Source organism: Pelodiscus sinensis, chromosome 3 (genome assembly GCF_049634645.1).
Source record: "Pelodiscus sinensis isolate JC-2024 chromosome 3, ASM4963464v1, whole genome shotgun sequence".
Classification (NCBI taxonomy): domain Eukaryota; kingdom Metazoa; phylum Chordata; order Testudines; family Trionychidae; genus Pelodiscus; species Pelodiscus sinensis.
In genome coordinates this window covers 180,168,094-180,189,435 of record NC_134713.1, presented here as the reverse complement: position 1 = coordinate 180,189,435, position 21,342 = coordinate 180,168,094, and the positions used below count along the sequence as shown (strand labels likewise).

General features: G+C 43.0%; 1 protein-coding gene across 5 annotated transcripts in view; it reads left to right on the top strand.

The window, feature by feature from the left end:
* The window catches only part of PUS10 (pseudouridine synthase 10), a 67,931-nt gene that overhangs the window by 4,705 nt on the left and 41,884 nt on the right, over window positions 1–21,342 (top strand). For 4 of the 5 annotated variants that reach the window (XM_006122158.4, XM_006122159.4, XM_006122157.3 and 1 more), the window contains exons 2-4: window positions 4,765–4,901; window positions 9,759–10,025; window positions 14,055–14,141. In XM_006122158.4, the coding sequence (XP_006122220.1) occupies window positions 4,776–4,901; window positions 9,759–10,025; window positions 14,055–14,141 (480 nt within the window). In that variant the 5' untranslated portion in view covers window positions 4,765–4,775. Of the gene's footprint in view, window positions 1–4,764; window positions 4,902–9,758; window positions 10,026–14,054; window positions 14,142–16,742; window positions 17,116–21,342 lie in introns of those variants that run through there. The other variant, XM_025184199.2, reaches the window with a different exon arrangement.

The window sequence follows — 21,342 nt, the reverse complement described above, 5'->3', positions numbered from 1 at the left end:
CATATCTAAATTGGATTCCAGGGTCTGTAGCTTATCCCAAGCACAATCACAATAGGGCCTCTTCTAGCTTTCTTCCCCAAAGTGATTTTGGGGAAACAGACTCTAGGGCTGTGTCTACATTGGCACCCCTTTCCGGAAAAGGGATGCTAATGAGACCAGTCGGAATTGCAAATGCCGCGGGGGATTTAAATATCCCCCACGGCATTTGCAATTCCGACTGGTCTCTTAGCATCCCTTTTCCAGAAAGGGGTGCCTATGTAGACACAGCCTAGGTGTCATTGTTGGAGTGGTTGCTGTGTCAGTACTAGATGGATTTCTTTTCCTAAGTAACTATCCTTGGGATTTCTGCTGCCCTGTCTACTGCAACTTCATTCCCACCCACCCTGTATTTCAGCTGTTACAGCAAGAACAGTAAACCTATGAATTGTTGGATTAAGGAAGAAACTGTCAACTGTGTGTGGATTTCTGTGAGCACTGTGAATTAGTGATTTGGAAAGAGGTCTATTTAATCATTAAAATGTATTCATGTGCTTCTGTCACAGCTCTCTCACACATCTATGAGTATGTTTGAAAAAATCTTCTTGCGTTGTGAATTAAATGTAAAACTGCTCTTTGGAATTTTGTGGGGGGAGTTTCATTTTATCGATTTCCTCCTCATTTCTTCTTGTTTTATTATATCCTGAGACCAGTGTTACTTTGAGTTGTGAGAAGTTTCATGAAATAGAATTAGATTAATAAGTTAGGTACTAAAAACTTTTACACACAAAAAAAGACCATGGTGAGACTTGAAATTTGTAGTTTCATTTCAGACTATACACTCTTTGCTTTAGGTACTATCTTTCCTGATGGCTCGCTGCACAGCGCAGGTAAAAGTGGGGATCTGCCACAAAAATAAAAGCATCATCATACCTATCTGTCCCCAACCCTCATCTGTTAAGCCCTTTCAGCTCTCTGTCAATTCTGTCTCTGGACCTGTTCTGCCTCCCAGTTTTGCCAGGCCTGGCATACATTTTGTGCCCCCAGCATCTGCTATGCCTGCAGTTCCTGGTGTTCTTCACCCTGTTCTCCTGGTCTGAGAGGAGCTGCATCAGGGAGGACCCTGCTTCTCAGGCCCGTTATTGCAGCGGGGGAAGGAGCAGATGATGGTATCCTGTTGCTCACAGGAGCGGAAAAGCAAGCAGAGCTACTCTGATTTGCTGGGCTTTCTTACTGGAAGGTGGACTGTTCTGCTGGTTTCCTCAAGCTGCTCTAATTGGCTTCTCTGTCTCCAGATGTGGGAAAAGCAGCCAATCCTAGGGGGTTTCCCCCTGGTAGGGAATCCTTCAGCAACTGAGCAAGAATTATAGAAAATTTCTGTTTTGGGTCTGTGATACCTTTCAGACAGGCACACTTGAAACACTATTTATACAGCACCTAACATGTTGGAACCCTGACTATTATTGGGATATAAAGGTGCCAATGAAAACACATATTTACAATGTTGAAAGTTGATTGGGAAACTTAGTACAATGATTTTGGGGAAGCTGGAAAGATGAGTGCATTTTTAAAGAGGAGTGATGAAATGCTTTTTCTTCCTTAGTGCCTCTTTTCTTTCCCAGGGCAGTGGTGGGGGGAGTGGAGGCCTACTGTTGATAATGGATGGACAGACTCAGTCTGGCTGTGTTCTTCTTCCTTACTTTACTTGCATCCATAGTGGGTGGAGGTCACCCAGGCAGCTCAAAAAAGTGGCTGAGCTGGAGACAGATACCATCCACAAGTGCTCTCATACTTATGATCCCCTAGCAGCATTTGTTTCTGGGCTCGCATCTGGTCCCAGATGCTGTACCTCTACTTTTTTAATGTATTAATGGCCACCGGGCTTTTACTACTTCTAAAAGGCAGAGGCGCAGTGTCTGGGACCGGGCACAAGCAGGAATCTGCTGATTCCTGGCTTACGCCCAGTCCCCCGCTACGCCTCTGCCATTTATTTGTATTAAGAGCCTGAGGGCTCTTAATATATTTAAAAGGCAGAGCCACAGTGGGGTTAGCTCCCTGCCATTGACTAATCAAGTAGTTGATGGAAATTGCATTGACTACTTGATGAGCTGATTAAGTGCAATTTAATATCCCTAATTGCAAGTGCTAGAAAATTCCTTATTTAAAAAAACAATAACCTGGGATAAGTAATGATACTCATGGAGTCCCGAAAACTGGGAAGGGGATAAGTGGGAAGGGAGGAACTAATGTTTGCATTGTAGGCTTTAAAGGACAGAACTATATAGTTGGTCGTCACTCAGTCATCTCTGCCATTGTTTGGATTTGAACATGTGGAGGTTTGCTTTTAGAATGAATTTCTTCTTTGGGATACATTGTTCAAAGGACTCTGCTTCTTCCCTGCCATCACCTACAATTGTATTAGATAGCATAATGCACCATAGACACAAGATGTGATAGCACTTGGTAGAAGTTTAGCATTTTCAGTCTAGGGATGTAAGCGACTAGTTGACTACCTGATAAGCAAATGCTTATTGGGTAGTCGAGTAGGAACTCGACTAGTCACTCTCCCCTCCCCTTGCTGCTTCTATCAGAGAGAGGCATCAAGGGGGGAGCACGAACCAGTGCTGGCGGGGAGCCGATTTCCCCTCTTTCCCCCCACCCCCCGCAACAGCTCCTTGGGGGCCAGGGAAGGCATGGGGCATCAGGGAAACGGCACGAGCGGGGATTGGAACAATCCCGCTTGCACTGGTCCCACTGCTGCTCCTCTCCCTTTGGAATGGCAAGAGCCACTTGCGACTTGTACATTTCAAAGGAAGAGGTACAGAGGGGAACCCCTGTCAGTGGGGATTGCTTTGCTTCTTGCTAGCATGGTTCCCACTGCCTCTCTCCCTTTGAAATGTACAGGAGCCGCCACAGCAGCTCCCATACATGTCAGAGGGAGAGAGGCAGAGGGAACCACTGCCTCTCTCCCTTTGAAATATACAAGAGCTGTAGGCGACTCTTGTACATTTCAAAGGGAGAGGTGAAGTGGGATAGTGAGCTCCCCCCTTATTGAGTAGTCAATGGAAATTCCGTGGACTACTCAATTAGCTGATTAATTGAAATGTAACATCCCTAGTTCAGTCAGATTAGGAGTGTGTTACAGGAGTGAGTGGATGAGGTTCTGTAGGCTGCACTGTGTATGTGATCAGGTTAGATGGGCATGATGGATCCTTTAGACCGGGGTGGGCAATAATTTTTGGTGGGGGCCACTTCAAGATTTTGGAAAGTGGTCAAGGGCTGCACTTTTCTGTGGAGTTTGTGCAGGTTCTAGAATGGAGGTTGGGCACAGAATGGCACACAGGGTAAGGGACTGGGATGCAGGAAATGGTGTGAGGTCTGAGAGTAGGTTTGGGCAAAGGAGGAGGTTGTGACCTGGGTCAAGGGATAGAAGTGTAGGGTCAGGGATGGAGTACGAGTGCAGGAGAGGAGTCTGGCCTGGGAGAGGGGCACTAGAAGAGGGTGCAAAGTCTGGGAGGGAGCTGTGATGTGGGAAAAGGGGGTGCAGACTACAGAGAGTGCGTGTGGTGACCTGGGTCAGGGGATTGGGGTGCAGGATCAGGAAGGGTATTTGGGTGCAGGAGAGGATTCTGGCCTGGAAGAGGGTTGTCAGAGGGAGTTGACCCAGGCCAAGGAGGTGCAGAGGGTTTGGATGGAGACCTGGGGAGGGAGTTGAGGTGCAGGAGAGGCTGGGTGCCAGAGGCAGGCTCTGGCTGGGAGGTGCTTACCTAAGCCTGCAGCACCCCCTAGGCAGGCTGGGCTCCCTGCCTAATGCAGCCCCAAATCACTTAAAACTGCAAGCTCCAAACCCCACATGGCCCTTAGCTCCGGGAGCGGGAAGAGACTGCTCCCATCCTCCAGGCTAATTTCTCAGATCTTTTTATTGTTGTTATCTGGTTGTTTCCAGTCAATAGGAACTGAGAGATTGACTGTGGTCAGTTCCTATTGGCTCTTTTTTTCTGGCCGCTAGGAGCTCAGGGGCAGCCCTAGGCTAGCTGCCAGCAACTGGCGCCCTAGGTGAACCATGCAATCAGTGCCCCCACCTCCAAACCCCTCAATGATATTTCCCCATCATTTGGTGCCCCCTTTAACTTGGTGCCCTAGGTGACGGCCTAGTTCACCTATATGGACAGGCCACCCCTGGCTGAGGATTGGGCTGAGGGCAGGGAGATCGCACGTAGCCTCCCTCTTCCTGCGGAGCAGAGAGACATGGGTTCCGACAAGGTGGTCTGTGGGTTGGATCCAGTTGCGTTCCGGGCCAGATCCGGCCCCTGGGTCGTATTTTGCCCATTCCTGCTTTAGACCTTAAACTCCGAGTCTGTGTATTCCCTTCTCCCCTTCCTTCCCACACACTCCCAGCTATGCCAGTGTACCTGATAATTGGCCTTCAGCAGCAGAGCTATTTTCTTTTCAGTCAATAATCCTGTGACTACAAATAACGAACAAGTGTAATATGCAAAAATCGTCACTAGGAATAGGTTGACCTCACCAAGCAAATGATGCTTCTGCCCAAAGACAAAGCTGCATGCAGACCTTATGGGAATAAACTGGTGCAGTTATTCCAACGCTGTTCTGGTGTATGAATCCTTGTACCATTTTCATTGACTGTTTTTTCTAGGGAAGTTATTTGGGGGATGAGGCAGATATGTCTAATTTTGTTTTCTTCCATGCACATTACATTTAAAAAAAAGACATGAAACATGGAAATCACTTACTAACCCTATTTTATTTTGTTTTATTTTTAATTAGGATTATCCAGAATGTTTGCATTGACAGAAAAGAACAAATCCATTGCTCAGCTGTTATTGAATACTGGCACTTGCCCGCGATGTGTTTTCAGATTCTGCTGTGTGGGGTTACAGGCATCTTACAGGCATCCATACAAGGTTTCCTGATTTATTTTTAATTAAAATATATGAATATGAAATTGTAATTCAAAAAATTAAACATTTTCTTTGGGATAGTAGGACTTCTTGATTATTTGTGATTTATGTCAAATTATATTCAGATAGAAATTAAGATGAAATTAAAATGCCCAAAGCCAACTTTTTTGTTTTTTATTTAATAAAATTACCTTAAATATGCATTGTGTGCTTATCAAAAATTGTCACAATATGTTTTCTAATTCAAACTAACTTATTAAATGCAGGAAATATTTCCAGTTAGTAAATTGAATTGATTGTTTTTGGTCACCCTGTTCTTTAAGGTTTTACAACTAGTAGATCTCATCCTCTCACAACTAATTTTTATTCATTGATTGGAAGAGGAAAACAAACTTTCCAGCTTTTTCACCTTCTTATTGACGTCTTAATTTTGAATGAATTAGTCATTAAATTGAATTGAATTGGTTGAATAAACTGAAATGAAGAAAAACATATTCTCTGTACCTGCAGACTAAGCTACTGCTATCAAAATAAAGTTTAGTGCCTCAGCAAACTCTGGTTCCAGATGCTCAGTCAAGCGTTTCCATCAATTCAGTGGTTAGATTTTCTTTAAAATTTGACAGCAAATAAGTGCTGCTTAATATTGTTTTGAATTTAAGTGATTTTTATCAGATTATAAATTGTTTAGGCCTTAATACAGGTTGCCAATTTCATATTTAATTGTAAATAGGTTTATTTATAAAATATAAACTTTCGTTTTATTTAAATTTTAAAAATTCCTTTAAATAAAATGGGATATTTGATTTAATTTTAAAAATATCACTGATTTTTATCCACCCTCCTTGACCAGGGTTCCCTGTAAGTTTCGGGGCGGCATAGCTTGACAGTTGATTAATCAGCCCTGCCTAGTCAGTCAGCTCCATGCACAGAGCCTTCACAGCTTAGAGGGAACACTGTCCTTGATTAATTTGCCATTCACCAATACCTGTGTTCATTTCCTTCTCCTATAATTGTGCTACTCAGATCTCCTTAGAATCAGCTCTCCTTACTACTCCTTTGTATCTTCCCACTTCCCAGGTTAATTCATACTGCTCCTTTGCTTGAAATAGTTTTCCACTTCTGGTCTGTCAGTCTTCTCAGCTCTCTCTTTACTTTTTCAGATTCTTCCTTAAAACCCACTTTGTCAATGAATCCTCTCTTCTCCATTTCTGTCCATATCCTCTTTTATCTATGCTATTGCCTTCCTGTCTTGAAACTCTATTGTTGTTATCAATATCTAATTCATAACGTCAGGAGATCTCAAAGTGTCTTATAAAGAAATTGAATGTCAGGTATCCGAAGGACGTGAAGGACTAGTCGATTATCTGATAAACAAATGTTTATTGGATGGTCGACAGGCTAGTCGACTAGTTGCTTCCCCCGCTCTCCTCCCCCCGCTGCCTCTATTAGAAAGAAGCAGCAAGCAGAGGGAAGAGGAGGGGGTGCTTCAAAGCGGCAGCACTACGTGGAGATTGGGGTCAGATACCAGGCTCCACATAGCGCTGCCACTTTGAAATGCTGCATGCAGCCCGGGGTCCCCAGTTGGCCTCAGGCTGCATGCGGTGTTTCAAAGCGGCAGCACTCCATAGAACCCAGGGTCAACTGGGGACTCCCTTGCTGACCCCAGGCTCTAGGTGGTGATGCCACTTTGAAATGCTGCGGGGATCCTGGCACCGGCCTCCCCATGGCATTTCAAAGTGGCAATGCCAAATGCAGCTGGGGCCAGCCTCAAAGGGGGAATGCCCTTATTGCATCATTGCATCGACTATTCTATTAGTCAATCGAAATTTAACATCCCTGATTCATCCCCATTTTACACATAGGTAAACCAAGCATGAAGTGATGTGCTCATAGTCACCCAGTAATCCAGTTATAGAGCCAAATGTTAGAACCCAGGTCTCCCAAATTATATACAGTGTCCAGTCCTCTGGGCCACATTGCCTAGGTGGACAAGTGTGCCTGCCCGCTAACAGAAAATTAAATTGGGACAAGGAACATGCCTCACTCTTTGAAGTGCCATGTAACTTATTTCACTATGTAAGTGATTTCATCATAATAGTTTTGAGTTAATTTTTCTGAATGAAATTTTTTCTGAATGAACAATTTTTTTCAATCTTTAGTATCAAGAAAAAGTTGGTTTTAGAATTAAAACCCACCAATTTGTCTATTTATAGCATCGTGGAGGCAGGACAAAAGGCTTAGTCCTGAGGAAGATAAGATGAATCTGGTTAGATGTAGAGGTGTAAAATATCTATATACTGTAACTGGGATGTACCTTTCCAGCCCCGGTGCTGGGGCACCTGCTGCCCTAGGCTGCAGGCTCTGCCAAACCCACCCCTGGGGAGCCAGCTCCCCCATACTGCGGGCTCTGCAGCCAGTGGCCCAGGAGTGGGCAGAATTTAACTGGCAACAAACAGGTATCAGCATCAGCTTATCGGTAACCTCTTAAACTTTTACATCCCCAGTTAGATGTGTGTATTTATAACATGTAGGCTATAGTCCTAGCTTGCTTCCTTGTCTATGAATCTTATGACTTTTTAATTTTCTTAAGGGTTTATTTGTTTACTATAAACCTATAAATCTATTATAATAAAAGTATTTAGCATACATATGTATGAGACCTTTCACACAGATAGTAGTTAGCATACATATGTTTGTTTGAAACCTGTCACCTAACTAGGTGGAGATTAGCTAAAGCATTAAGTCCATATATGGTCACAACTTTTAACACAGATAAAGGGGGTGTAGGTGTAGGTTGACATGAGTGTTCAGAGTTCATGCCCTTTGTAAACTTAACAGGTACATCACAAGGAAAGAACAGAAATAACAGTGTAGGACAGAAATAACAAATGTGACAATGATCTAATGTTATCACCATGTTTGTATGTCATCAGCATGTATAAACATACCAGCTTATGGTACATTTTGTGGGAAACTATGTTTGGACATAGAAGGAAGACTCAAGTACTCGACCTCTGTGAGGGGGTGACCTACCATGTCAAGAAAGCTTCTAAGTTTCTAAACTTCAGTGTTCATAAACTTCAGGTTTCAAGTTTTCTCCATCTATTAGTCTGTTAGTCCTTAATTTAAAGTTTTAAGTCAGTTAAGTAAAATTCTAAGTTAGCTTTGACAGCTTTTAGCTCTTTAGCTTTTAAGTTCTGTACCTCTCATTGAAGAATTGAGGAACTTGAACCTGAACCCTCTTGGCATGTCCTTTGTCTCTTACCACTAGGTTGTCAAGGAAGGGTGAGAGTATATTAGTCAAAAACTTTATAGTATATAATATCACATGTATCACTAGAACAATATTACTGCCTTTGTAATACTGATGATTTTGCTATTTGATTATTATTCCTTTTATTTCAATAAAACTCTTGAATACTGTATTTCATTCAGTGTGAGAGTCCCCTCATACATCTCAAGGGACCTTGCAAACTCTGCGTAGCCTGATTCTGAGACAACTATTTTATCCTCTTCCGATCAGATTAATTGGTGAGTCTATAGCTAGGGATATGAATGGTTAAATGGTTAATCGGGTGATGCTTACCGGTTATGATTTACTGGTGGGCTGGAGCAGCCTTCCACCAGCTGTGGGCTGCTCTAGCCCATCCCCATTCAATTGATTAACCAGTTAAACTTAACATTTAACAGTTAACTAATTAACCAGGATTTTACATCCCCTATCTATTACCCATATTATCTAAATTAATATGAACTTCCTAAAATCAAGCAAAAAAAACCATACACAGGAAATATGGTAGCTGTTCCAGAAAATATATATAAATCAGGAGTTCTAAGTGCTTAAAATAACTCAGTAGGGCTGTGAGATTTAATTAGGACTCTCCATTGCTAGTCTTTATAACTCATTACAAACAGAAACATGACACAGAGGAAGTCAAGTGACTTGCCCAAGGTCACACAGCAAATTAACGGTTGAACCAGGAATAGAATGCAGAACTTCTGACTCTCAGTTCCAAGATCTAGCTGGACAAAATTGCATTTTTCCTCCTCATACATACGGCAAAATTGTAATTCACTCCAAGTGTAAATTATTATGTTTTGGGAATAAGTGAGTAAACCAAACAAATGTGATTTAAAAAAAATACTGTATTTCAAAATAGAATTTTATTGCAAGGATTGTTTAGTTGTAAAGTTTCATGGAGTGGATATATTAGTTTCATAGTCTATTAGTTATTCTATATAAATACACTTTCAAATGTTTTGAAGTCTGAGTATGAGATCTAATTGCATTACATATTACATTTTTATTGAGAAGTTGCGTGAGTCTGCTCATTTTTTTTCAGAAGAAATTATTAGGTAAGTTGATTAACAAACTGAGAATTAATGAGTTTCTATTATAATTATTGGACAGTGAAACACAGACATTAAATGCCAACATAATCTAAGTTTACACAGGGCTTAGTTTTCAGAAGTTGTGAATACCTGCAACTTCTGATGAGTTATTGATACACAGCAATTCTGAAAATCTTGGTCATAAGAAAGTGCTACTATTGTTATCTATATAAAGCACAGAAATCTGTTGCTCAACAAAATTTAATTTGTGTACTATTTATAGTTGTTATATTTCAACTTGGAGTTTTTGAATTCTGCAAATAAATCTTTCTACACAAATTATGAAAAGCTAGTAGTAATATATTGTACACTGTTCAAAGCATATGATCACCTTGTGGAACTGGAGTTATTGGTGCTTGTTGTAGTACCTCATGCATATCTGAGTTTCCTTCATAGGAGGGAGAAGCTGTCTGTTAACTCTGCATCAAACAAACATGTTTTACTGTGTGTGTGTGTTTGTTTGTTTAGGATTTGCTTAGAGAGCTGCATGAGTTCCTGGAGTACAACAAAGAAAAAGAGGACACATTTTGTGGTGAAATAATTGACCCTCCATGTAAGAGAAGCAGACTTGAGAACATGGGAGAAGGAGCTGAAGATTTGAATCAAAATGGGGCCCTGCAGGAGACCTCTGTGGCAGATGATGTAGATGTTACTATGGGGAACCCTGCTCCCAAGGTTTGCAATGTCTGCTTGGGAATCCTTCAAAAATTCTGTGAGATGGATTTTGTTAAGAAGGTAAGTGACCTTTTCCAGCTCTGTAGCCACATTTTTCTATAAGCTATTAAGTGTGTGTTTGGTAGAAGCCTTCAGTGCAATCCCTGTGAAGATCTAGTTGTTGTTTTCTTAAATCAATAATCCGTTTCGGTCTAATATGTAGTTGAGTGGCTCCATCTAGATTTAAAATACTCCGTGTAACTTAAATCATGGGTAGATGGAGAAATGCTTCAGTTTGTTTCATCATCTCTTGCAATTACTTATTTCCCACTTAACTAACACCTATTGACTTGATGTCATAGAGGGTATGTCTACACAGTAGCGCATAGCTCAAAATAAGCTATGCAATTTGAGCTAGGCAAATTGCGTAGCGTATTTCAAGACCCTATTTTGAAATTTGGTGCAATCTAAGCAGTGCTAATTTTGAAATAGACCACTATTCCAGTGAGTCCCTTAATCCTCATGCAACAAGGTTTTGAATGTATTTCAAAATAACAGGCTTGCTGTTAAGATGTTCAGAACACTATTTTGGGATAATGGACATTATCCTAAAATAGTGCCGCTGTATAGACGTACCCACACAGTCAACATAAGTGAATTACCTGTGGGTTGCTTATGGTCCTATTTTACTTTGACCTTGCTATAATGCAGCTAAAAAGCTTGAGAAACAGGTGAACCTTCAACTGTCTACTGAAGGTAATCTAATTAGACCTCAGATAGACCCCATGATCCTGTTTCAGAAGCAAAGGGCTGACAGCATTTCCATAGGCTGTGTCTACACTGGGCCACTTATTCCAGAAAAGCAGCTGCTTTTCCGGAATAACTTGCCAGCTGTCTGCACTGGCCCCTTGAATTTCCGGAAAAGCACTGACGATCTACTGTAAAATTGTCAGGTGTTTTTCTGGAAAAACTATGCTGCTCCCGTTCGGGCAAAAGTCCTTTTCTGGAAAAACTGTTCCGGAAAAGGGCCAGTGTAGACAGCACAGTAGTCTTTTCTGCAAAAAAGCCCTGATCGCGAAAATGACGATCGGGGCTTTTTTGCGGAAAAGCGCGTCTACATTGGCCACGGATGCTTTTCCAGAAAAAGTGCTTTTCCGGAAAAGCATCCTGCCAATGTAGACGCGCTTTTTCCGGAAATACTTATAACGGAAAACTGTTCCATTTTAAGCATTTCCGGAAAAGGGTGCCAGTGTAGACGTAGCCACAGTGTTTACATACAGTACAATGTTATTATAAATGATGATCCCATCTTTACCCATGGAGCATTTTTCTCATGTGACTCAGATGGCATGAAATGCAGTTGATGGTGTTGGGCTGCTCAGCATTTCTCTTAGGTGCATATTTCTAAAGAATAAAGGAGTTGTAAAGCAGTATGAATCGCCCTTACAATGTACAGGCAGTCCCCGACTTACGCGGATCCGACTTACGTCGGATCCGCACTTACGAACGGAGCTTTCTCGCCCCGGAAGTCGGGGCGAGAAAGCCCCGTTCGTAAGCTGCTCCGGTGCCCCTGGTCTGCTGGAGACCGTCTCCAGCAGACCAGGGGCACCGGGCGAGCGGGTTCCCGCGCTTCTGAGGCTTTGCCAGAGCAAAGCCTCAGAAGCGCGGGAACCGCTGCTGCTGCCCCTTGAGACCCGGTGCCTGTGGTCTGCTGGGGACGGTCCCCAGCAGACCACAGGCACCCGGACTGAAGCCGCAGCCGCGGGGGGTCCCGCGCCTCTGAGGCTTTGCCAGAGCAAAGCCTCAGAGGCGCGGGGAACCACTGCTGCTGCCGCTCCAGTCTGGGTACCTGTGGTCTGCTGTGGACGGTCCCCAGCAGACCACAGGCACCCTGACTGAAGCCGCAGCCGCGGGGGGGTCCCGCGCCTCTGAGGCTTTGCCAGAGCAAAGCCTCAGAGGCGCGGGGAACCACCGCTGCTGCCGCTTAAGTCAAAGATAGGCAGATGAGGGCTTAAGTCAATCTAGATAGGCAGATGAGGGCAACCGGAGTTGCAAATGAAGCCCGGGATTTAAATATCCCGGGCTTCATTTGCATGTTCCCGGGTACCGCCATTTTTAAATCCCCCTTAGTCCGAACTCTGTGCCCGCGGCTACACGCGGCACGGAGTAGGTAGCTCGAATTAGAGATCGTAATTCGAACTACCGTTACTCCTTGTGGAATGAGGAATAACGGTAGTTCAAATTATGATCTCTAATTCAAACTACCTACTCGGTGCCACGTGTAGCCGCGGGCACGGAGTTCGGACTAAGGGGGATTTAAAAATGGCAGCGCCGGGAACATGCAAATGAAGCCCGGGATATTTAAATCCCAGGCTTCATTTGCTACTCCGGTTGCCCTCATTTGCCTATCTAGTTCGAACTAACAAGCTAGTATAGACATACCCTTAGAGTTTAATTCAAGGATATTTGCTTTGTATATTTGTGGTATGGATAATTTGTATTTTAATAGTTACAAAGCTTAATATTTTAAATTGTAGTGTCTACTGCCATTAAATATCTTCCAAGTGTTGCTCTGAAATATTCCTCTTAATTATTCTTTTAAATGAACAATAATATAAAATTAATGTACTATAAGCAGTTACAGTAGTAAATTAGGTCAGGCTTTAGGCACACGTAATGAATGTATTAGGATTTTTTTAAAAAAATCTTTTAATCATAGCCTGTGCATTAAGTTAACATTTTAGAAGATTACCATGTTTTTGCTGTACTTTTCCAAAACTGGATGTTAAACAATGTGGCCATTAGTGCAAAGTGATTTGGAGTTCAAAATTCAATTTTACTAAGGTGCCAGGTTTATTAAGTTAACCAGTGCCTTGTGTATGGCAAATTGATTCAGATAATGGAATCTTCTTCACAGGAGATTTTTCAAAACATGGCTGGGTAACCCTCTGTCTTGGATTGTTCAGTTGCAACAAAGAATGCATCTTGGCAAGGGGTTAGACTGGATGGCTCTTGCAGTCCCTTCTAACTCTGTGTTTCTATGATTATCTGACTCCCTCTTCCCCCTAATTTTGTAAACATTGAACATTGCTAAAAATTAGAAAAAAAAAGTTTAAATAAACACCTATATTATCCACTAAACTTGTGGTTTTTTTAAAAAAATCCAATTCTGCCAAGCCTAGTCTGACTTTTATGATTAGCTTCAATATAAAATATTTAGTTGTTTCTTTTATAGTGGCATTACACTGAGGATATACAGTAAACTTCTGATAATCCGTCACCTTTAGGACCCAGGGGGTGCTGGATTATCAGATATGCTGGACTATCGGAAGGGGGGGATGCCATCCCAGACCCCTCATAACTCCCCCTTCCGATAGTCCGGCTGTGCCGCAGGCGTCCCCGATTCAGCCGCTGCTGGTCAGTTTTAGCAGCGGCTGAATTGGGGACGCCTGTGGCAGAGCAGCTGGGGTTCTGCTGGGTTGGTCCCACAGCCCCAAGGGGCAGCGCTACCGGACCAACCCGGCAGCACCCCAGCTGCTCTGCCCCTGGCTTCCCCGATTCAGCTGCTGGTCAGTTTCAGCAGCAGCTGAATCAGGGAAGCTGGGCATAGAGCAGCTCCAATTGTCCAGCTGCCCGGAGCACTTCCGGGTTCCCGATGGTGCCGGACCATCTGGAGTGCCGGAGCATTGGATGCCGGACCAATGGAGTTTTACTGTACAGTGATAATAATATACAGTACAAGCTTTGTTATCTGGTATTCATGGGTAATGGGATAGCTGGTTAATCAAATGTGCAAGTTACTCGCGCTTTACATTAATGGTTCATGAATTTTTCACCATATGCTAGCCATAGTTGCAGGATGGGTTAGAAAATATCTGATAATGGTATTATACAGAGAAGCATGACATGAACAAACTTTACTAACTTTTAATGTCTAAAAATGATGCAGATAGCTATTGGAATTTTTCCGGTAAATTGAAAAAAGATTTATGCAATGCATGCCAAAGAGTCCTGTTATAAAAGTTTGCAGTGATTATGGTAAGATAAAGAATATGATAAAATGTTTCCAGTTTTACGCTCTTATTGTGGGTTCATATCTTTCTCTTGTAGGTGTGCCAGAAGGTTAATTCTTCTGACTACCAGTTTACTAGCTTTGTATTTTCTGTGTCGCTCCCACCACAGTTGTCAGTCAGAGAGGTAAGTATTTACAGACACTTCAGTTGATCATTTTAACTTAAGCATGTAAGAATGGAGAATGTGGCCTGAGAACATGAGAAGTGGATGAGATTTGCTTTTCATTGATTTTACTTGAAATACATATGCATGAAAAATAAGGAATAAGTTAAGCAATGCTATTTTTAACTATGAAGTCTTCAGAAATAGAGACTGTAGTCTTTATTTAAAGTCTATTCTTGCATTCCTCTAGCAAAGTATTATTTTAATTAAAAAGATATCTGAATTACTCCAATATTCAGTAGATGCATTTCTTTAAATCTGAAAACTAAAAAGTTTTTTCAAAACTTTGGTGAATACATGAGCACTGCTATGTGGATTGTTTCAGGGATGGAACAGCAGAGCTGGTACCTTTCCTGAAATAGATGGTTATTGGGTAGTGCAGAATACATATAAAAGAATTTGAAGATCAACTCTAGTTCTGTAGCATTGTAATAGAGGTAAAAGTACATATATTATTTTAGAAGACTTCCTGGCTATCTCACTCATGTTGTTGGAAATCTAGATGAATGCAGTTATGAAGTACTAAAATTTGTGGGCAGACTAATCAAATTTGAACTGTTTACATTCCTATCTTTGTGTTTAGAAAATAGCACTAAATGTAAATGTACAGATGCAATACCACGTGAATTTGGGGCAAATCAATAGATAACCATATGTTTTATTGTGTCCATTTGTGATAAACTTGCATTGAGATTAACTGTTGTGAATGACAGTCTACAAATACTGGTGATAAACCTCTTTTTGTTTAGGATAGTGTGTAATTTTTCAGCAGACATAGTGGAATGAAGGTCCTGGACATTAGTGATCACTAGAGAGCCTGGAGTAAGGAAGGACCCAGCAATGGGGAGTGGAACGCAGATGAGGTAGAGGTGGTGCTGGTGCCCACTTCATAACTTTTATCTTGGCATTAGAGCACTTTTCTGGCAAGAGAATTGAATCTAGTACACATCCTTGATCAGTGTTCTAGCCACTGGGCTAAATGTTAAGGTGTGCAGTACCATCTTCATCTCCTCTGTCTGTATTTTGTGGACTAAAGCAGGTGCCTAACTCATTTCCTTGGGAAACACCTTAGGTTCTCATTTGTGGATTGTTAATATAGGCTCTTAGAATCATAGAACTGGAAGAGACCTCAGAAGGTCATCAAGTCCAGCCCCCTGCTCTAGGCAGGACCAATTCCAACTAAATCAACCCGGCCAGGGCTTTGTCAAGCCGAGACTTAAACACCTCTAGGGATAGAGACTCCACTACTTCTCTAGGTAACCCATTCCAGTGCTTCACCACCCTCCTAGTGAAATAGTTTTTCCTAATATCCAACCTGGACCTCTCCCACAACAACTTGAGACCATTGCTCCTTGTGCTGCCATCTGTCACTACTGAGAACAGCCTCTCTCCATCCTCTTTGGAACCTCCCTTCAGGAAGTTGAAGGCTGCTATCAAATCCCCCTCACTCTTCTCTTCTGCAGACTAAACAGACCCAACTCCCTCAGCCTCTCCTCATAGGTCATAAGCTCCAGCCCCCTAATCATTTTGGTTGCCCTCCGCTGGACCCTCTCCAATGCGTCCACATCCTTTTCGTAGTGGGGGGCCCAGAACTAGACACAATACTCCAGATGTGGCCTCACCAAAGCCGAATAAAGGGGAATAATTACATCTCTGGATCTGCTGGCTCCTCCCTGTAGTTAACACATTGGTGCCTATCTCTCCCCATATACTAACTAGACTCCTAGTTTGGGCTTTGTGGATTGGATTTTTCTTGGCATCTAAAACTTAAATGCTGTGACACTTAGCATTGCAATGCCCAAGTTCCTGTGTGGCTTCCACCCATTCTGCCTTCCTAAAATCCCTCTGCAATTCCATTCAGCTATAGCAGTGGTCCCCAATGCGGTACCCGCGACGCCATGGCGCCCGCCGGGCCATTTATATATGCCCGTGGAGCAATCTGGGCTGGCCCCGCCCCCGGGCGTGTGGCAAATGCCAGCCCTGGGAGCATGGGCACACGGCGCCTGGGCAGCCCCTGCCTGGGGTCGCGGCACATGCCGGTGCCGGCTCCTGGCGCGTGGCACCTGGGCGGCCCCTTCCCGGTGTTGCGGCACATGGCGCATGTTTGGCTCCGCCCCCAGGCACGTGGCCTGTGAGCGGCCCCGCCCCCAGGCGCCTGGCAGCCCCAAAACGTTGGGGACCACTGGGCTACAGGATTCTCTTTCACTTCTCATTCTAAACATCTGAGGTAAGGTCCGTGTGGACTGTCTTAACAGCTCCTTCATCCAGTAGACCAGTGGTCCCCAACACGGTGCCCGTGGGCGCCATGGCGCCTGCGGGGGCATTTGCGTGCGCCCAAGTGCTCAGGGCTGGTCTGGCCCTGGGCACGTGGTGCATGCATGGTGCCGGAGCCGGCCCCAGGCCCATGGCGCACGGTGAGCGCCAGCCCTGGGAGCACTGCGGATTGGCTGCCCGCGCTCTGGGCGCGCGGCGCTTGGGGGCAGGGGAACGCCGGGCGCGCGGCCCTTGGGGGCGGGGGAGCGCCGGCCCTTGGGGGCGGGGGAGCGCCGGCCCCGGGCACGCGGCCCTTGGGGGAGGGGTAGCACCCCTGGGCGCGCGACTATCGGGGGGGGCCCTGCCCCCGGGCGTGCAAGTGTCCCCGCCCCCTGGCGCCTGGCGGGTGAATGGCCACGCCCCCTGGTGCCTGGCAACCTCCAGTGGTTGGGGACCACTGTAGTAGACTAACACAAAAATGAGTTTTCTTGTAATCTTGGTGGCCTTATTTCTTCGTCTGACTTCCATATGGTCTGTTGACTATCCAAAAAGGAGATTAATCTACAAGCATCCTACAAGATGACAGAAAATTGGGGCACACGTGATTCTCAAGCAGATCCTTTGGACATCTGTAAAATGTCAGGCACCTTGGCCAGGATTTCTGAAAAATGAATTCCTGCAGGTGGGTTCCTATTTAGGTATTAAATAAAAGAGCCTGATTTTTTTTTCAGAGGTGTGGTATAGCAAATAGCTCCCATTGATTCAGTTCTTTCCTTCTCCCTTGTCTGCTTTCGACTTCCCACTTCTGGGAACTTCCTCATTTTATTTGTTCCTAAGAGAATAACTGAAGTAATGGGCTGCAGGTTAAAATCACAATTGCTTTTATGTCATCAGGCCCACTAAAATATATTATTCAAAGAACTACACATAGCTTGACAACTCTAGTTTAGTTGAGTTTGTCATGTCACTCAAAATCTTATTTAATGGCTCATCCATATAAACTGTATAGAAGAGCAAGGAAATGCTGCTACTGCTGCTTTCCTTTTCTTGTGAGTGCTTGCCATAATGCGTCAGTAGAGGGCATCATTGTATTGCAGTTCTGGCTAATTCTGATTAATTCTGAGTAATTGTTATTAAAGCCAATGGAAACAAAGCTTGGCTGCAAATGGGGAAAAAATAGTTGAATATTCACATGGATTGCCTTTGCTGACTTGAACTACTGCATGCTGTCTATTCCCCAGTACATCAGGCTTATAGTCAGATATGACCTGGGAAGATGGAATTGGCAAATTAAGAATTCAGATCAAAAAATGTGTATCTTTCCTTTTATGATGTCACAATATTTTGTAAGTCATGTTTCCATTAAAGGTAATGTATTTAATATTATTTAATATTGCATTATCTCATTATCCTGGGGAGCGGCAAATACCATAACATTGCCAATTTCCCCCTCTTAATATCTGCATTTACACATAACTGCTGTGAATGAGCCACTTTCACCCTGACTTGATCAGCCTCTTACACAAGTACTCTCTGTCTTTTGTTGTTCTTATATTTATCTATGTATCGGTAAACGCCTCTCCAGTTCTTCTGATGAAGTGGATTTTACCCATGAAAGCTTATACACTGGAAATTCCATGGCTTTGTCTACACTGGCATGTTTTGTTGCCAAAACCTGCCTTTTGGCGACAAAACAGTGAGAGCGTTTATGCTGCAATGAGACTTTTGTCAGGAAAAATGCACCTAGTTTTGGTGACACAAAATATTCACCCCTGTGAGAAACTTTTGTCTTTTCCCTCCTTTTGTTGTTGACAAAGAGCTAGTGTGGATTTCGTTGTTTGTTTTCTTGAGAGAACTGGCTTCTGCTAATATCCTATAATGCTTGCCCGGATGGTTCTGCTCAGTGTTTTGTGACCTCTGCTGCCCTGCAGGCATGTGCCCCTCCCTCTTCAAAGCTCTGGTGAGTGTCTGTCAGCTGAGTGAGCTGCTCTGTTTGGGGAATAAACAAAAAGAACTAATCATTCGAACTCCCGTTCTGCCTTGCTAGAAATACAACAGCAGGTAGACTGCTACTGCAGGGGTGGCTAGAGAAACTGCTGTCCTGCTTTGACATTCCTCAGCACAGTTTGACAGGTTTTCTCTTTTGGCGACTTCTGCATGTTGATAGCACTTTTGTCACCAAACTTTCCCAGTGTAGACTTAGCCTTACTTGCCAGAGAACTGTTCATTGTTATTGTCCATAGCAGAATACTTTGTGCTATACAGATGTATTCCTTTCTCAATTCCTCTTTCATACTTTACTACACGAGAACATACATTGTTTTAGGATAAAAGGACACCCAGAGACATCCTCCCTTTTCCTAACCATGTCAAGTTCTTGTCAACCTGTTGACACACTACATGCTAAAGAAGCTTTTGGGTGCTGCCTTTTGATAATATACTAAGTGTAATTTCAACGAGGAGTCCTGTGGCACCTTATAGACTAACTGAAGCGTAGGAGCATAAGCTTTCGTGGGCAAAGACCCACTTCGTCAGATGCATGCATCTGACGAAGTGGGTCTTTGCCCACGAAAGCTTATGCTCCTACGCTTCAGTTAGTCTATAAGGTTTCGTGGGCAAAGACCCACTTCGTCAGATGCATGCATCTGACGAAGTGGGTCTTTGCCCACGAAAGCTTATGCTCCTACGCTTCAGTTAGTCTATAAGGTGCCACAGGACTCCTCGTCGCTTTTGCAGATTCAGACTAACATGGCTACCCCTCTGATACTTAAGTGTAATTTAGCACTATAGTTCTAATCCTGTCAAGAGTAAAACAGGTCAAAGGCAATGCAAGAAAATTGAAATTATGTAGGACTAATATCTAGAAAATATTAAAGGTTTCAGAGAGGTAGCTGTGTTAGTCTGTTTCAACAAAAACCACAGAGTCCGGTAGCACTTTAAAGACTAACAAATGAATTAGGGTGTTGGAGTATAAGCTTTCGTGAGCTACTGTTTACTTCCTCAGATGCTGAAGAGAAAAAGAAAGAGAAGAGGAAGTGCGTTTTAGCTCACGAAAGCTTATGTTCTAATACCCTAATACATTTGTTAGTCTTTAACATGGTACTGAACTCGTTGTTGTTGGGTTTTTTTTTTTTAATATGAAAAAGTCTTCTCTAATTTCAGTTTCATGAATCAGCATTCCTGATACAAGTAAATCACAAGTAAGAATGCCAGGCTTGTGTGGAACAAATATGCTTGAGTAGGAAATGAGTCATGCCTTTTCATAAGGGAGAATGTTGAAGTGTTAATTCTTTTGTAAAGAATTCTAGAGAAATTATCATCTGGCTCCCCTCTAGCTTAAGATGTGATCCATCATCTTGGCACATGACATTCATGCAAATTGCCTTGTAATATTTGTAGTCATTACTCCCTACAGAACTGTGTGTACACTACATGGAATTCCCCCTCTTCATCTCTTTTCTACTAATGTGGCTGGGACTCCACAGTATTTCAGATCTGACCCGTTTGGTCCCTCAGACAGTATACAATAAAAATATTCATCTTGTAATCAATGCAGTAAACTTTTGGCTTTGAATCTTGTGCTCAGACCACATGCCCTTGTGTCTCCATCTACCTGAATCTCTTGACTAGTGGCACCTGTTTATTGGCATAGGCCAGCAGCAGAGAAGTTGGTAACTCCGAATTCTAGTGTAATTTATTTTAGGCTTTCGCTTTTTAAATCAGTAGAGAAGGCATGACATTTGACTCATGGTAGCAATTAACATAGTTCACTCCCTGGGGAAACTTTCTTAGAAGCCACTAGTTTGTAATTTTTTTACATTTTTCTCTCCTATTTTGGAGTTGCAACTACAATTATGTGAATGAATAAAACCCCAGAAATACTATCTAAAATGAGGATGTGGATATGTGACTCTGCATCTGACAAGTGCTGCTGTCAAGAATGCTATTCTGTAGTCAACATATTCTCTCATTCAGATGTATATTCTTCATTACTATTGGAGACCCTTTTAATTTATGATTTAATGAGTCATTATCCAAACAATATTAGAATATACGTCATGCATTTTGTGAAGCACTCTTACTCATATACTATACACACACAGAATAATGAATCAGACTGTTTGTTCAGGTAAACAATATTCCATCAATACAACTACAGGCAGTCCCTGGGTTATGTACAAGATAGGGACTGTAGGTTTGTTCTTAAGTTGAATTTGTATGTAAGTTGGAACTGGTACATATTGTAGGGGAAACTCTAGCCAAACATTTCTCCAGAGCTCAGTTTTATTCTCCCACACCTCACCTCCCTCAGTCCTTTTTTCTCAAGCTGAGGTGTCTGCTGAGAAAAGCCACTCCGCGTCTCCCTGGTCTGCTGGGGGGGAAGCAGATAGTGCGGGGTTGCCTCACCCCGTTTGTAAGTAGGGATCCAATGCAAGTCGGATCCATGTAACTCGGGGACTGCCTGTACATTTTTCTTCAGTAATGGTATATTGGGTCCATCAGTTAGTACAGTGTATGTCTTTAAAGATCTCTATTTCATGACAGGCCAAACTGTATTGTTTGTTCTTTCAGCAAAGTTGAGGATAGGCCTAATATGGGTTATAAAAGTCTTATTAAATTAATGAGTCCATCCAACACTGAGTGAATGAAAGTGACCTATGAAATCATGCTTTTCTATCACTAAGGGAAGGATACAGACTTGTGATACATCTTCTGACATAAATTGCACTGATATGTCACTTGATCTTAGCCTGAAGGGCAACCACTCCTGACCGTGACCCTTTCATTTTGATATACCTTTTCAAATCCCTCTATTAGATTATTTTTTCTTGGGGATTTTTTCACAATAGGGACTGACTAGTCATTTTCCCCCAGCATGTCCAAATATTAAGTCAGGAGAGCCAAGTGA